Source organism: Hesperophylax consimilis, chromosome 9 (assembly GCF_061612785.1).
Source record: "Hesperophylax consimilis isolate HC1 chromosome 9, BYU_Hcon_1.0, whole genome shotgun sequence".
NCBI lineage: Eukaryota > Metazoa > Arthropoda > Insecta > Trichoptera > Limnephilidae > Hesperophylax > Hesperophylax consimilis.
Genome location: NC_142844.1, coordinates 18968617 through 18986831, shown reverse-complemented (window position 1 = coordinate 18986831; position 18215 = coordinate 18968617). Strand labels below are relative to the sequence as shown.

Genomic DNA, 18215 nt, shown 5'->3' with positions numbered 1-18215 from the left:
ATTATTATTTGGTTTGTAATCCAAGCGCGAAATTCACAAAGCAATTAAAAATAAAATTCTCATATTGTTTGTTTTATCACTCTCTAGTAATTATCTGTGACCAATACGTTGATATTTTTTGCTTTGATTTACTTAGCAGAAGAGTTTAAAAAACACGTTTTTCCTGCCTCAAAGCTGATTTGCATAAAATTTTTGATAATAATATATTCACCAAATGATTATATTATAGAATATTATTTTTGGCAAGCCAATTAAATCACACACCAAAGAGTGAATAATTGTGAATCTGAGCATTCCTAATGCTGCTATAATTTTTTTTACGGAAATGAAAAAAATTTCCATGCTACATAATATAATAACAATTGTTGAAATAATATGCAGATATCGAAACTCAGTGGTAAATTATTGGCGAGTCAAAAATCAATATGATTTTTTTATCGACATTATTTATAGTACAGAAGCAAGGAGCGATGCCTTTGAATTTGGATGCTTTAGATCTGATAGCTGTACTTTTAGGGATTTAAAAAATATAATATAAAATATATTTGGCCAATCAGAATTGCTGTATTGAGAATTAGTTAATGTTCTTTTCAGTTGATGAAATTTTGCATCAGGATGAAATAATTTCTCGACATTATAAGGTGATTAAGTTATTGAAAATAAACCACTATTTTCATCAAACAAAATTTTAAAGACTATTTTGTTATGCTACAAAAAAAATAAATATAACTTTAATCTTTTCACTGCATTTTTGTGGAACATAAAATAATATCAATATTGTGTGTCACTCTTCTTGTCATTCATAACTCATCTTTTTAAAATGCTACAACTCTCTTATTTCTTGACAGATTTATTTAATTCATAACTCATCTTTTTAAACTGCTATAACTCTCTTATTTCTTGACAGATTTATGATTTGCTTATCTCAAAAGGTTCATTAATTCTCCTGAAATGTGTTGAAATACATACATAAACAATAAGTGTAGGAAACTGATGTAATATGAAACTGACATAACAAAAAATCAAGTATCACTCCAGTGCCACTCACACACCACCATACTGTTACACCATCATCATCTTCAAACTGTTTTATGTAAACATATAAGAATATTTTAATCAGTGAATGCTAGATGCAAGATGGAGTATCAAACTGTTTTATGTAAACATATAAGAATATTTTAATCAGTGAATGCTAGATGCAAGATGGAGTATCAAACTATTTTATGTAAACATATAAGAATATTTTAATCAGTGAATGCTAGATGCAAGATGGAGTATCAAACTATTTTATGTAAACATATAAGAATATTTTAATCAGTGAATGCTAGATGCAAGATGGAGTATCAAACTATTTTATGTAAACATATAAGAATATTTTAATCAGTGAATGCTAGATGCAAGATGGAGTATCAAACTATTTTATGTAAACATATAAGAATATTTTAATCAGTGAATGCTAGATGCAAGATGGAGTATCAAACTATTTTATGTAAACATATAAGAATATTTTAATCAGTGAATGCTAGATGCAAGATGGAGTATCAAACTATTTTATGTAAACATATAAGAATATTTTAATCAGTGAATGCTAGATGCAAGATGGAGTATCAAACTATTTTATGTAAACATATAAGAATATTTTAATCAGTGAATGCAAGATGCAAGATGGAGTATCAAACTATTTTTTGGTTAAATTATCTGCTAAATTCGTCAAGTATTTAGTATACAGCTGCTAAAGTCAAACGCATAAATAAATGCGCGTAGCCCTGGACGCATATGTTATTCACGCATAAATGTATGCATGTAGCAGCACATAGGTTAAGGCGATGCACTACCTAGTAATGCTAAATCATGTGTTTTTGGTTTGAAAATTTGGTCGCCTAGAAATGTTTCAGATGCTTTAATTAAATACTGCGAGTAGAATACATCCTGACCTCTGAAATAATCGAGTATTTTTTAGATAAGTCTTTTTATAAGCCCAGAAAAAATAATGTGTAAGGCCTATGAAAACTGCTTTAAAGTTCAAAATGTCCTACTTACAAACCCATTTTAGGTTATGGTTTTATTGTATAATGTGGCAAATTAAGTTATTTATAAAATGATCGAAAAACATTTAAATATTTGTGCCTGAACATCCACAAAATAAAATAAAAGGCACTTTTTGGCCATTGGATCTTCCAGAATGCGGCTTTTACATATTGCTCAATAAAATTTAGCCTTCAGGCCAGTTCCCACAGTTCGTATTTTCAAAGTTAGCGTAGTTTCACACATTTGCACATTCGACCCTACAATAAAACAATTCTTTGGCCTGGTATTTTTATAAAGATATTGTCTTGTTTGTGTATAATTTATGATTTAAGAATTCGTGACATTTTACTTCAAGCGGCGGCAGCTTTCAAATAGAGTTGTTCGCTCTCTATTTTATGATGACCCTAGTTTTTTTTTTATTTTATTTTTTTTTTATAGTGAATACCTCACAAGAGTCCCAACTGCTCCCGTCTGGAGCCAGTGAGACTATGGCATCCCCAATCGGGGGATGTTGTGAGGCTGAAGGTAAGTGGGGAAGGGAAAGAGGAAGGTGAGGAAGTACCTGGCTATTCAGATCTAGTCACTAAACACGGCTAAAGCCATTTGGAGCAACGTTTCAATTCTGAATGGTGGTCTTACACCAGGGCGATACTGGTAGTATCTTCCACTCTGGAACGTGCCGCAAATATACTATATATTATTTTAATTAATTAATTGTGAAATAACACAAATTAATCAAATAAAATTTATTTGCGCACGCCGGGTTCGAACCCGCGACCTTCGGAATGGCAGTCCAATGCGTTACCACTGGACTATGCCGGCCGGTAGTTAAACCATTATGCCTAAAAATATTTTCCAATATCTTTCCCACCCCTGTCCCATAGTAATAAAAACCCCAAATAAAGTTTCATCTTCCTTAAAATAATTCCTTTAAAATATTTGTATTGTTTAAGTCACGTTTGTATCATTTAGGATAGTTAAGTGCATTATTTTTTATGTTTAAGAATGTTGTTTTCCGACGAGCGGGTGGAACATCTTTATTTTTGTAATATGTCCTTCAAGAATTTAGTTTAAATACAGATACCTCCCAGAAAAAGGACAGTATTCATATAACTGGTAGGTACAGGCGTACCTACGGAGGAGCTAGTATTGATATAACTGGTAGGTACATGCGTACATACGCAGTCAGTCGTGAGATAATTACTAGGTTTATGTAAACCTAGGGAAAACTAAAGAATTTCTTTCAGTTTAAGTTTGAGCAGAGGAAAATAAGATCCTCTGCAATTATATTGTGATTTAATAAATTTATAAGTCAAGAAGAAGAAGTGTTTTCCTGCATTCCATCTGACGGCGTGTTCTCGTACCACGATAGCAGAAACAGCCATGTTTTTTTCTTGCATAAATCACAACAGGTGGATGGTGTTAAGCGGGAATTTAAGCCTTATCGCCATCTACGTAAGGTGTGTAATTGATAGCGGCTCGATTCAAAATATTACACGACGTAGTGCATCGCCTTAAGACGAGTATACCACCTTGTCACTGAGTTTGTCAAAAAAATTCTATGGCAGAGCATGGAAACTTTTTAGCATCACTATAAATATAGCATATGAGGCATGGGGTATTGAATTTTATGTATGAACTATTGCCGGGGCAATTGAGATCCTCTCAGGTTAAAGTGGGGCAAGGCAAAGATTGTGCTGTCATTGGGAAAAAGGTTCTATCTTTTGTTCTGAAATAAAAGAGTTTGCTAGGAGCAATCACGTTACGCATAGAAAGATTAAAGAACTACTATCCACTAACAAAATGGCTTCAGCTACATCTAATAACCAGAATACATTTCATTCTGCCTCACAACATGGCGCAATTTGGGGTGTCAGGGGTCTCTTGCAGTATCACATTTAAAAGCTACCTAGCGGCTATTAATCAACACAAATGAAAAATTAAATTAGATAATGACAATACTCATATTAAATATTGTGCTTTAGTCAGTTGCACTTCACCAGTTTGATTGAACCCTGACTAATGCACATCAGTGACTCACACACCATGATTATTATTATTATAAGAATAGTGAAAACAACTGTTTGGAAAGAAACAGTCATACTTGTTCAGATTATCTATGTGTTCTACACATCACTGAGACAATACCTACATACAAATACGTTTATTAATATAATACAACAATATATTAATACAATGACTGGTTGGTGGCTGAGTTGACATCGCGTTTGGGTCCCACTAGGCGTAGTGTGTTCAATTCCTTAGCTGGCTATGTCCTCCATCACAACTCAAGCAACAGTTTACGCTTATTGTGGTGGTAGTAGGAGATTTTCAAATATTGTCAGGTTATACGTAAGCTAGGAATTTGTGTCTTTCTTTTTAAAATAAAAAATTAAAATGACTTTCATGGACTAAACTGCATTTCAAAAAAAAAAAAAAATTATTTGTTTTATTTTTAAATAATGGACTGCAAATGTCAGCACTGTACACATATGCATGAACATTTCAAAATTCCAATAAAATTAATCATTTAGCAAAAATTATTCTTTGCCTTTTTTTACATTAGCTAGGTATACTGAAGTAAAGGAAGGAGAGAAAGTTCTGGGAAGGAAAAAGTATTAAGGTACTTTCCCGAACCGGCTCCTCACGCAGTAAGTGGGCATATACATCCGCTGCCAAGACTAAGACAAACCCCACCTCATGAACCCGGGCACCCCTGCTAAGCCACCAAACGTAGCGAACAACTTGACCAACGGCAGAGGTGTTATCGAATAAATGGTTCCCGGGCGGCAGTACCCATACCCACCTCCCAAATTGTAACTTGTCTTCAAAATTATTGTGTGGAGCTCAACTGAATTGTTTACAAATTATTGTGTGGAGCTCAACTGAATTGTTTACAAATTATTGTGTGGAGCTCAACTGAATTGTTTACAAATTATTGTGTGGAGCTCAACTGAATTGTTTACAAATTATTGAATCTTTATCTATATTATTGAATGTGATGATTTAAAGATCTTTATTTTGCAGAGTTCACAGAACTGAAGAAAAAATTAACATTGAACTAATGAAGTACACATTAATTTAACAGTAGGATATCAAAGATATGTACAAATTTGTAATTACTGCGGTGCTTACCAGAACCAACAGAGCGATGAGGTTGGAAAAGAATAAACACAGCCATACACTAAACAGTGTCAAAATCTTATACAAAATTAATTTATAAAGTGGATTCTAATATCATTTTATATTCAAAAGGCACATGTCTGTAACCTTGGAAACATTGATGAGTAGTTTAAATTCTTATCCAATTATGATAGAACAATGTCTCATTTATTTACTCAAGAATCTAGTAGGGACTCTAGCATAATAGGTATAATGGTCACATAATCACAGTTCAAAGGCTACCCTCGTTTCAAATATCATGTGGGTCAATATTAAAACATAATAAAGATTGTGCTTTTCTAATCGACAATTCAGGCACACAAATATTATCAATTGATTTTAATGTCAAAAATTCTTTGTTATGTTTTCCATATTTATTTATACCTTTTGTAGAAGATAATATTATATATGACACTGCACTAACGGATGTAAAATTTAATATCAGATAAGAACCAACAATTTTTTTTTTGTGGTTTTTACAGGAGTATGCGTGAAATTTACAGAAAAAAAGATGGATTATTAATTTGGTCATTTTTTGGGAACAACTCATACGGTCTTCTTTAATAATAATAATATTTGTATGATGAGATGAGATGTAGAAATGAGATCCCTGAGGCGTAAGTGTGGTAAAACCATGTATGATCATGTGAGAAGTGTGGAGATCCGCAAAGAGTGCAAGGCTGATGTAGGCGTAGTGAGTAACATCAAGAAAGGGACGCTTAGATGGTTTGGGAATTTAGAGCGAATGAGCGAAGAAAGGAGTGTAAGGAGAATATACGATGCAAATGTGAATGGTAGCAGAAGTCGGACACGCCCGAGGAAGACATGGCACGACCAAGTGAATCAGATACTTGACTCGGGCCATGTCAAGAGTCAGAATAATAGAAGACTATGTATGAATGTGAATGAGGCAAGGAGTGTGTGCCAAGACCGAGTTGTTTGGCGATCCGTCCTCTCTGCCTACCCCTATCCCTAAAAACGGCGTGATGGTTAGTTAGTTATATTTGGATGATTTGTATAGCTCCATTTTTGTGCAAAATCCCCTCAAGGGCGCACAAATATCTGTCCTTTTGAAAAATATGATCTAAACGGGGTTAGAAAGAGAAAACACCATGCTTTATATATGCAAATATAGAATGTAACCACAGAAGAATTAACACATGCACCTTTTTGAAACCAAAGGTTATAAACGCAATTTGAAAAAAAAGAAATGAAACTTTGTGAATTTTTTATATGAAACAATAAAAAAAGTGAAGTAACATTAATGTTTGTAATATATTTGTTCAATAAAATGTATGTGTTTTTGTGAATTTTCTCACTATCGGTGTTAAACGTAGGGTGAGCCATTTTTAATTGTTTTTTTATGTTCACAGTCAAACTTGGTTAAAATGATCACAGCAATAGCCAGTTCAGGGCTATAATGAGCAATTACAAAATGATATTTTAGTTCAGGCTTATCTTCATATAATTGTTGGCTGTTATAAAGGGGTGGTATAGCGCGGCGGTTAGCTGCCCTGAGCACAACGGCGGCTGGCGGGAATTTCCTAGCCCGTTAGGGACGGATTAATATTTTTATGGCCCAACTCGTGTAAGATTGTCGGCAATGTGAAACATTGCTATCCATCAGGCACTATGTAAAATTGTCATAACATCTGCGAAACTCATGCAAAATTTGAGCTATACAAATTTGTTCCCTTTTTACGTCTTCTTTTGTATTCAACTCATCCTCAATTTTGTTTTAAAAACTAATTAAAATGTTTATGAAGGTACCTAGTTACGAGTACCTACATCCCTGCACGGGGGTAAATTTATGATAGTGATGCTCAACTTTTTCAGCAGAGTCGATGTTTAAAACATTTACTTAAGTTTGCAGTAACACAAAATACGAATCTGAAGTAACAATGAGTATCAACAACAATCGTTGCTCTATTACAGCATGGTACTGAGCTGATCACTTGACTCCTCATAATCAGTCAGGCACGGAGGCCTGTACTCTAATCGGAATTGAGGTAGTATTCGATGCATCTTTTGAATTCGAACACGCTGCCCGGTCCTATCGTTTAGTTCGTTCTCATACACTTATTTTTTAAATGTCTATGTTTGTCACATGAACGTTTGAATTAAAAATTTACTGGAAACTTAAAGAGTGTTTCTTACTTGCCACATTTTATCTTAATTTTGTGAGACATTAACAAGTCTAAGTATTTTAACATCATTTCTTTGGACCTATGGAATATCATTGTATGCTGAGAATTCCCTGAAAAGATTGAATTGAATAACTAACACAGAGTTCATGATTTGTCAACACCAGCAAAACTTGAAATATGATGTGAAAAAGTATTAATCACTTCAGCCTATAAATACTGGGTAAAATGATAATATTTGGCTTAGGAATCGGAGATGTGGTTCAATTATAGCGTAATGCATCAGGTGTTCACTATGTTGTCCATCCTCTGATAGGAATGAAGCATTAATGAAAATGAAAGATATTAAATTTTATAATAATGCTGGTAAAGAATGGGTTACCAATCAGTATTTTATAATAATGCTGGCAAAGGGTGGGTTACCAACCAGTATTTTATAATAATGCTGGTAAAGTGTGGATTACCAAGCAGTATTTTATAATAATGCTGGCAAAGGGTGGGTTACCAACCAGTATTTTATTATAATGCTGGTAAAGGGTGGATTACCAACCAGTATTTTATAATAATGCTGGCAAAGGGTGGGATACAAACCAGTATTTTATAATAATGCTGGTAAAGGGTGGGTTACCAACCAGTATTTTATAATAATGCTGGTAAAGGGTGGATTACCAACCAGTATTTTATAATAATGCTGGCAAAGGGTGGGATACCAACCAGTATTTTATAATAATGCTGGTAAAGGGTGGGTTACCAACCAGTATTTTATAATAATGCTGGCAAAGGGTGGGTTACCAACCAGTATTTTATTATAATGCTTGTAAAGGGTGGATTACCAACCAGTATTTTATAATAATGCTGGCAAATGGTGGGATACCAACCAGTATTTTATAATAATGCTGGTAAAGGGTGGGTTACCAACCAGTATTTTATAATAATGCTGGTAAAGGGTGGATTACCAACCAGTATTTTATAATAATGCTGGCAAAGGGTGGGATACCAACCAGTATTTTATAATAATGCTGGTAAAGGGTGGGTTACCAACCAGTATTTTATAATAATGCTGGCAAAGGGTGGGTTACCAACCAGTATTTTATTATAATGCTGGCAAAGGGTGGGATACCAACCAGTATTTTATAATAATGCTGGTAAAGGGTGGGTTACCAACCAGTATTTTATAATAATGCTGGTAAAGGGTGGATTACCAACCAGTATTTTACAATAATGCTGGCAAAGGGTGGGTTACCAACCAGTATTTTATAATAATGCTGGTAAAGGGTGGATTACCAACCAGTATTTTATAATAATTCTGGCAAAGGGTGGGTTACCAACCAGTATTTTATAATAATGCTGGCAAAGGGTGGGTTACAAACCAGTATTTTATAATAATGCTGGTAAAGGGTGGATTACCAACCAATATTTTAACAAATAATAGGAAACAACTTATACTTTACTTGTTTACCATTTTAATTTATGTAATTTCAAACAATGAAGCCCTTATTTTTTAATTTATTTAAACTTTTATAATACACATCGCCACAAGAAGCAATCAATAACATGCTACTTTATTAACAGTATTTATTTTATGACTACAAGATAATAAAAAATAAAAAAAATGCGTAGTTGTTAATGTGTCAGCTATTCTTGAGAATACTATTATGCATGATTAATGCTATGATTCATTTTCATATTCTACATATAAAATATTGTTGAATGTTAACATGTCAGAACAGTAATATTTATTATTCGATCTGTAATTAAATATTATGTGGTCCAGTCAATAATTATCAAATTTACTAATAGCTGTATAAATTATCTGTGAATTCTCAGTAACTGATACCTTCAACGATTTGAAAATTAACAAACATGTTATCATACGATAAATTAATGAACAAACATGTATATCATACAATAAATGAATGGAAATATACACTCACGTAATGTTAGAACACCAGTAGCTTGGACCCCAGGTGCACTCATTCTTTCCTAAGAGTGGGGTAGACACCACAAATCCTAAAAAAAAAAAAAACATTTTTAAAGCAAAGCACTACGAAAGTAATGAAAAATCGTGTGTTTTTGGTTTGAAAATTTGATCGCTTAGGAATATTTTAAATGCCTTAATTAAATACTGCGAGTAGAACACATTTTGGTCTTTAAAAATCAAGTAGAACACATTTTGGATCCTTTTGTCTAAACTAAAAACTTACCTTTTTAAGCTGTCGTACCCTTAAATTAAATATACCATTCCTAAGAGAAAGTCCAGTTATATTCAATTTTCAAATTATGTCCTAAATCCTGTATCTAAATTTCGCTAATAAACAATTAGATAATGTTAATTAAGTGTTAATCTGAAGTGACCTACCAGATAAGTATTGTACTGTATATTATCTCCATAAATAGTTAAGTAATAACATAGATCACTGTAGAAATGTATTATAAGTTTGTACAGCGCCCTTGAGGTCATTTTGCACAAAAACGGCGCTATACAAGTCAACCAATTATTATTATTTATTATTATTTTAAAACAATCGAATTTATTTTTTGATAAGCCAAAAAAAAAAAAGTATTTGGCCTATTAAAACTTATTTCAAATTATAAATCTCCCCCTTTTTGGGTATTGTTTATTGTATAATGTGGCAAATTAAGTTCTTTAAAAAATTATTAGAAATCATTTAAATAGTTGTGCTTAGAAAGTAAAATAAAGATTTTTGGCGACGTTTTTTTTTTCTTGCATAAATCAAAACAGACAGTTGATGGCAGCAACATTATTGCCATTAGTTTAAATATCCTATAAAACCTGGACAACCCAGACCTGGGGTGAAAAGACGTAGGGTTTTCCAAAAACAGAATAAAAAAATCAAGAGAATGTTTGTCAATGTAGGACTAAACAGTGTCATATTGATAATAGGAGAAATCATAATTATTATACGATTGGCATATGGCCTTACAGAAGCTATGCAGTTTGTCTTAGTATCAATAGATGTTTGTTTTATTTGTAAACCTCTACATAACTGGACAGGTTTTAAAAACATATCATGATTTTCGAGTCATATTATGAGTCGTGTCATTTACCTTAAATATTAGTAAACACAATTTTTTGTTTTTGTTTTTTTACTAAATACATACAGCGTGATAATCACTCTCATTTTTAGTATTTTATAACCACAAACAAAATAAGAGTATAAAAATAAATTTGGTATGCGTGTATTGATTCTGCGACATGGATGTTTGCACACTAATATTGGCTAACAAACAAAGTTGTAACAAATTTTCACAAGTCTAAACCATTACTGATAAAAATTCAACATGGTCTGTTGCAAGACGAAATGCTTCTAATTAAATAATAAATGGAACGAAGAAATTATTACATTTTATAACCTAATTCAACAAAAATAATTTGGGAAAATTTCCTTAACTCGGTGTCTAGACATAAAACTTTCACCACAGCTGATTCTATTTTCGTAGCTAATTTGTATTTTATTTGCAAAATTATGTTTTTGTTAATTGGTTAATTTAATCTTACCAGCTAATTTGTTTATACATTGATAAAAATAGTATATAATGTACCATAAGTAGTTCCCCAAAGTAGCTCAGAAAAATGTTTTTTTTCGTTTTTGCTGCTCAAGTGATTAATGGGCACGACAAATAATAATATAAACTAGCAGTTTAAAAACCCGCTCCGCGGGTTTTTTTCTGCTAGGCCCTGCGGGCGGCTCTTAGTTGGGCTTCGCCCATTTTAAGTGATATTAACAACAGTTACATTTAATAGATAGATATTAGGACATTCACAGAGAGAGGGTGAGTATATACAGGGTGTATCGGCACTAACCCGACAAACTTTAACCAGCTATTCCTTAGCACATTTGGAGTAAAAAATGTTATGGGCACTTTGCTGTCCAGTAGCATTTTTTTTTCAATTAAAAACAAAAAAAATTAAAATTTCCACACTACATCACTGTCATTGGCATTGCGTTTCGTGTTCAACAGCTGTTATAAGCAAGTATGTCAAAAAGCGTTTTCGCTCTTTCGCACACACTAAATAATAATAGTTGAAAATGAGACGAATGGTGCCGTGCCATTTCGTTGTGATTGTAAAAGAGCGCCAATATAGGTACACACGTGCATTATTCAACGGAATTCGAATAAAATATTTGCCAGATGGGTTTTCAAACTTTGACAAAGGATAAAACAGTGGTGACATGTGGTGAAAATATGAATAGTAAATTTTTTATTAAAAAAAACGTTACCGGACAGCAAAGTGCACATAAGATTTTTTACTCCAAATATGCTAAGGAATAGCTGGTTAAAGTTTGTCGGGTACGTGCCGATACACCCTGTATATTGTTAAAACACGGAACAGGAAGGAGTTAATTAATAATAACATGCTAAATTTACGCATAATAAGAATGACAGTTGTTTGAATAAATGAAATTTTACGTATTTGTGATGGATTATTTCAAATTAAACACTATTATTGACTACATGTCTACAACTGATATTAACTCTTATCTTAGGTACCTAATATAATTAGCTCATAGGAGACTTGCAGTGCTTAAATATGTGTTACAACCGTCAACGTCTATAAGTTGAATCAATATCGTTTAGTTTGTCACAATTAAAGATAGTTATAACAAAGTTGACTTAAATAATAGATTTTTATATATTGATTAATTGTACCCGTGTTTATGAATAAAAGGAGGGGAATTGTGCGATGAGATTTGCAGTCGGTTTAATTAAAAGGTGTTAATTTTACTCCAACTGGTGGTAATTCTTTACCTACAACTGTTACTGTATCTAATAAAATTCAAAGTTAGAATATATATACAACATCATCAGGAGAATAAAAATCTATATATAAAGGTAGATTATTAAAGTAAAGCGCCCCTGAGGTGATATCTCACAAAAGCGGCGCTATGCAAATTGTCCAATAAATGAATAAAAATAATGTTTACATTTTATTGTGATACACCGAAGTCAATTGCAATTGGGAAAGAAGAAGTGGAAGGAGGGGGGAGGGGTAAGAGTAGGCTGGGTTTATAATAATTAGGAATTACAATATCGTTAGACAGGAAAGACCAGTTGAGTGGGAAAATATTTAAAAGAGAGTTTATAAAAAAATTCTTGTTAATTATATCTGCTTTTATATTAACACGTTTCCTCATTTCTAAAATTTCAAAATTATTTATAGTGAAGTATTTTAAGACCTGAAAAAAACAAATAGCATATAACCATAAAACAATATATTCATAATAAATTGATAGTTGAAATACTAAATAAAAAAATAAACATATTCTCTTCAAACGGTCTTTCTAAAGATAGAAATAAACAATGGCGTAGAATTCTGTTTGTGGATAACGATACTTCTAAAATTATATATAAAAACAATCCTGGTACTATTCAACTGGCGTTTTACACTAATAACAATGAAGAAATATATTCTTAATAATAAAGATAGCAATATTCGAACAAAAAAATCAGGAGTTTAAAAACTCAACTGGGATGATTGTAATTTCTTTAACAAAGGTAGAACCAATAGAAATTTTGAAGTCAGAACTAAAGAATATCGCAGGGCTCTAAATGGAAATAGTGAATCTGAGTTTGCAAATCATCTTTTGAATAATGATCACACTTTCGATAAAAAAATTCAGGTCTTAAAATACTTCAGGATATAAAACATCGCAAATAAATAATTTTTAAATTTTAGAAATTAGAAAAAATGTCAATATAAAATCAGATATAATTAATAAACAAAAAAAATATAAATAATAATGAAAAATGCCATTACAAAGTGATAAGCTTCCAGAAGAAATCTTCTTATTAAACGCTTGTTAATCGTAAGAGGTCAAATATTGTGAGCTGCATATTTAAATATTCGCGGCATTCATTTGGTTCGTTTTTAGACCGCCAGAGGTGCGCTCTGTCGGCGAACTAATCTATAGCCGTGCGTATCGGCCATTGAAGAAACGCGTGATTTTTTTATAAACGTCAAACATAATCACGTAACTGTGGATAATATTCATTGTAATGTAATTAATCCAATGGATTATGAACTTTCTAAAACATATTTTCTTCGATATTATCCAAAAATTATGTGAGCAGAAACGATGCTTTTAAAGAAATCTCGTATTATTATGAGGCGATCCTATTTTAGTATGAAATCGTGTCTTAATTTTCAAGTTAGCAGAATTTAACCCAAACAGACAATTTAAATTTGACCAATCAGAGGGCCTACATCGTCCAGACGCAAGAGTATTAATACTATCAGATTAGTATACCTACCTACCATTATTTGACTTCCTTTGCGTTTTTATTTTTTACATCATAAATAACAAAAATATTTACGTTCTATAAACGGCTCGACGGCTTGCGCTTATTAAAAATGTTATTCAGAAGGACATTTAATTTAGTACTATCCAGAAGTTCATGTAAAGCGTGGGGTTATCACAAAGCATAAAATATGACCTAGTTGTGATTTTATTATTTCTACTTAAACTGCTAAATTGAATTATAATATAATATTTTTTTAAATACCCCGCATTATAGAAGAATGTCAAATCAATTTATTCTACTTGATTTTGATTTTATCAAAATAATGACAGAGAAAATAATTGATGAATAATTATTACTGATTATGGCTTCTTTCTGTAGGGCAAAACAGACTTGTACTTTTACAATCAGTTTTGATAAGGTTTCATTGTTTTTAGAATTTGATTAGGAAGTGAAGAAAATACAAATGGTCAATTTAATATTATGGTACTGAATTATTATTTTATAAATTGTGCATGTTCATATCCATAGCATCAGATAAGTTGTTTAGGTAAATATTTACCTACGACTACCGTTTTTACTACTACAAAAAATTGCCCCTTTAATAACGCCTGCTCGCGTCCCCTTTAGAGTTATATCCCAGTTTTCAAGTAGTTTGTGGGCTACGCTAGGTTTGTATAGACTGGTTTGTGATTTAATTCTACCTAATCCAACCTAACCTAACATGTACGGAATATTTTCTCAAACGGTAGTCGTAAGTAAATAATTACCGTTGTTTATTTAGGATATGGACTGATTAAAATACAAAATTACTCATTTATTGGTATATCAAATTGATAATTGTTGCAATAAAAAAAATATTTTTGTACAATAAGGACAAGGTACACCTAATAAAATAATATCGAAGCAATTTACACAAAGAATTGAGTGACTCTTAAAACTTTGAGTTATTTATATCTACACCAACACACGAAAACAACATTTTATATAAACAGAATTTCCGAACTATTTGAGCGTTGTTTGCAATAGGGAGAATCCTGATTCCTATTATATGATTGATATTGAATCCGGTACGTCAGAACTCATATTTTACAGATATATAAGATTTTCTACTTCCCACAATAATATTTTTTGAAATATCAGTGACAAAAAAGCAATAACACTAGTAATCGAGGCCAAATATGTCATCGCTTTGTACGAACAAAGACGCAAAACGTCAAACGTAGGGATAACATAGTATTTTGTTCAAGAACTTACCGCAACAAATTGCTAAAATCGCTAGGCAAACAAGTTGCACGTTCGCCATCGCAACTCTCTTCTATTTTCTGTTGGTTGTAAGATTTATTCTTTGTTAACTTAAAACACAATAGTCCGTCGGTTTGCTGACACTAGTCAATTACGCGTTTCACTGAATAATTTATTTATCACCAACTATTATCAAGTTTGTCAAGTCAGCGGCCAGCGGGTCAGCTGATTGCATTACTGCTCCGTCATTGGCTGTTGGAATGTTGGTATTATTTGGTAATATGTTCCAAGCTCGTAAACATCACAAAGACAAAATATTAAATACATTATTATTACAGAAAATTTCTAGGTAAAAATAGGTATTTACTAATATTGAATAGTATTCTCATTTGTAAAAACCTAGTAAAATGTTAGTTTACTAGGTTTTTACAAATGAGAATACTATTCAATATTAGTAAATACCGTATAATATTAATATTTTACCTAGAAATTTGAAACTAAAGAAATGTATCAGTTATTTGTCGTGTTCAAGCAATCGTTTCCGTACCAGATTTGGAATCTTGAAGGCGGTAAATTTGAAAAATTACTGAATGTATACCTATTATAATATTATGATACACTAACGTAATATGTATTATAATCATTTTGCAATGCGCATTTTAACTTTATTTTAAAATTGCTCAAATATCACAATGATTAATAACATTTAAAAAGATTTTGCAAAATATAACGCATAATTTTATTTTATTATTTGTTGGTGATATTCGTTTATTGGTACTTATTTATTGATAAAAAATAATATTTATATTTATGTTGGCAGCAATAAATGTGGTACATTCAATATATGGTACAATCTTTACGATAATAAAAGGAAGTTTATAAACAAACCGATGAGCAGTGCCATCTATGGAACCAAATCGAAATAAGTATTCAGAACGCTTTTGCCAAAGCAGAAAACATAAAATTTGTCAATTATATTACAATACAATATAGATAGATGTTTGTTTAAAAATAGTACGTGCCTAGTACGGTAACCAGAAGATGTCAGCCAGCATGTGGTGTAGGTGTAGAACACGGTTCACATTTTTGTATTAAAATAATACATGCACTTTGCCGTTATAAGTTTTACAAAGTCCATATTATTCGGAAACCCGTGGGTTTTTTAATTGGATCATTTAAATTTCATCCAAATGTTAGTGAGGACAAAACTTTTAAGAGTAAAATTTTAGTATTCCGCCTCACACTAATTACGCAGATTATTGAAGATTGAATTGATTAGAGAAATCTGAAAAATGTTACAACATTTATGGATTTTTATTTCTGATATTTGGAGGTGCTAATCGATTCTACCTAAATGATAACTGAAACATCCTTTAGACCACTCAATTTGGTTGTGTGTTAACTATTTTGAGTGTTGGGTTCAATTTCGTCGGTTACTCCTCTGGTGCATCCTACTTTATAAAAAAAAATATCGCTCTAGTAGCATCGATAACTAAAGATGAAAAGAAAAAAAAACAACAAACGAGGACATAAAATGGCTCATGGAATAAAAAAAATCAGTCATATGATGTTACTAAAATAATAAAAAATTAGCTTTTTTCGGTTTCATTTGTTGCGTTTGAACTGCTCCAAAAGGATCACTAGAGTTTATTTCCTGATATATCTATCAGAATAGGTATATCTTACGTGTGGTATCCCAAGTAAGTTTAGTTTAGTAAATTCTCATAATTTTTTAAAAAGTCCATCAAAACTTTACAATATTTATACCTGTCATTTAATTTATTTTTATTCGTTACATGTACACTCACAATCACGCACGCAATCTGAGTAAAGTTTCAATGGTACAGGCGATTCAACTTGGTTGGCGGTTGGGTGGTTGGGTAGTGTTAATTTGATAGCCACGTCCCCTTATCGCGTACAAAGCATCTCCACACGGTTCAACTTTACGTTCAACTCAACAAGATTGATACAACCGCTCAACCAAGTTGAGTCGTCCGTAGGGCCCATAAACTCGATTTGATGTTTGATGTTGAATGTGGTCCGCTTTTAGATGCATGATACAATATTTAGAAATCAATTGACGATTGAAAATAATTTATAATTCTATATTTAGATTTTTTGTTTACTGGTTTAGGATAATGACTAACCAGGATAGAAGAATAAAAAACATCACCGTACTGTACCGTAATTTAAATAAGTATATCCTCATTGGGATCCATATTGAGTCAATAGGCAATTATCCAAATTTATTTGTGTACCTTGTCAGTATTGAGGTTGCAAACAATATCTTTAGTTTGTGTACTCGTTTTATTTTTTTCATGTCATTGTTTTAATTCGGAATATCAATCAATATAGTATTATGTAAAACCGCACGAGAGTCCCAATTGCTCCTAACCATCCGGAGCCATTGAGGTATGTTGTGAGGCCCAATTGCGGTATGTTGCGAGGTTGAAGGTAGTGGGGAGAGGAAGTAAATGTGAAAGAGGAAGGTGGGGAGTTACCTAGCTATTCAGATCTGGTCACCAAACATGCCCAAAGCCATTTCAATTCTGAATGGTGGTCTTAAATCTGGACGATAATAATAATAATAATAATAATTGGATAATTTGTATAGCGCCGTTTTTGTGAAAAATCACCTCAAGTTGAGAGATCTTCAACTCTGGAACGTGCCGTTGCACTCTGAACGTTATGTGCTGTATATGCAAATGAATAATTTGTGAAATATACAAACTAATAAAATAAAATTTACTTGCGCACGCCGGGGGTTGAACCCGCGATCTCCAGCTTGCTAGTCGAGAGCCATCGACCACGGAGGTCTCTTCAGAGGTCATCTTCCTTTTACAAACCACTTAGTAGGTACCTACTTATAAACTAGTTTATTAAATTATTATAAGCAATTTTAGTCGGGAGATATTTTCAATTTGTATTGATATTTCAGGCGATTATAATTATTTGTTATCCTTTGTGCTATGCATAAAACCTTGTCTTATAAACATTAGTTTATCATTAAAAATAATAGTTTATTAAAAACTAAAGTCAAAACACGACTGAGAGAACTTAGTGACAATCAACTTGAAAATATTACAAAGATAATATATAAAGAAATTATAAGATAACACAGGTCTGCAACTTTTTTTTTCTTTGAAATAAGAGGTAATTCCCATGTATTTTTGGTTGCTGAATTCAGGAAAATTATCAAAAAAATTCCATCACGTAAGGTTCTTCCGCAAAACTCAAAATACTGTGGGATTGCCTATCTTAAGTCGCAAAACGGGGTTTATTGCCGAAATATATATTTTTTATTATTTACAACTTATTATAAGATAATAATAAGTTTTATAGACTGAAACAAAACATTTAGTAACTCATGAC

At 32.0% G+C, this 18215-nt stretch overlaps 1 protein-coding gene across 9 annotated transcripts in view; it reads right to left on the bottom strand.

The window, feature by feature from the left end:
• The window catches only part of Sap-r (prosaposin), a 77828-nt gene extending 62778 nt beyond the window's left edge, over window positions 1-15050 (bottom strand). For 7 of the 9 annotated variants that reach the window (XM_089635697.1, XM_089635704.1, XM_089635701.1 and 4 more), the window contains exons 1-2: window positions 14856-15049; window positions 9269-9344 (exon numbers count right to left, since the gene is read on the bottom strand). In XM_089635697.1, the coding sequence (XP_089491823.1) occupies window positions 9269-9344; window positions 14856-14904 (125 nt within the window). In that variant the 5' untranslated portion in view covers window positions 14905-15049. Of the gene's footprint in view, window positions 1-9268; window positions 9345-14855 lie in introns of all 9 variants that reach the window. The other 2 variants (XM_089635705.1, XM_089635706.1) reach the window with 2 other exon arrangements.
• Between the last annotated feature and the right edge of the window lie 3165 nt (window positions 15051-18215).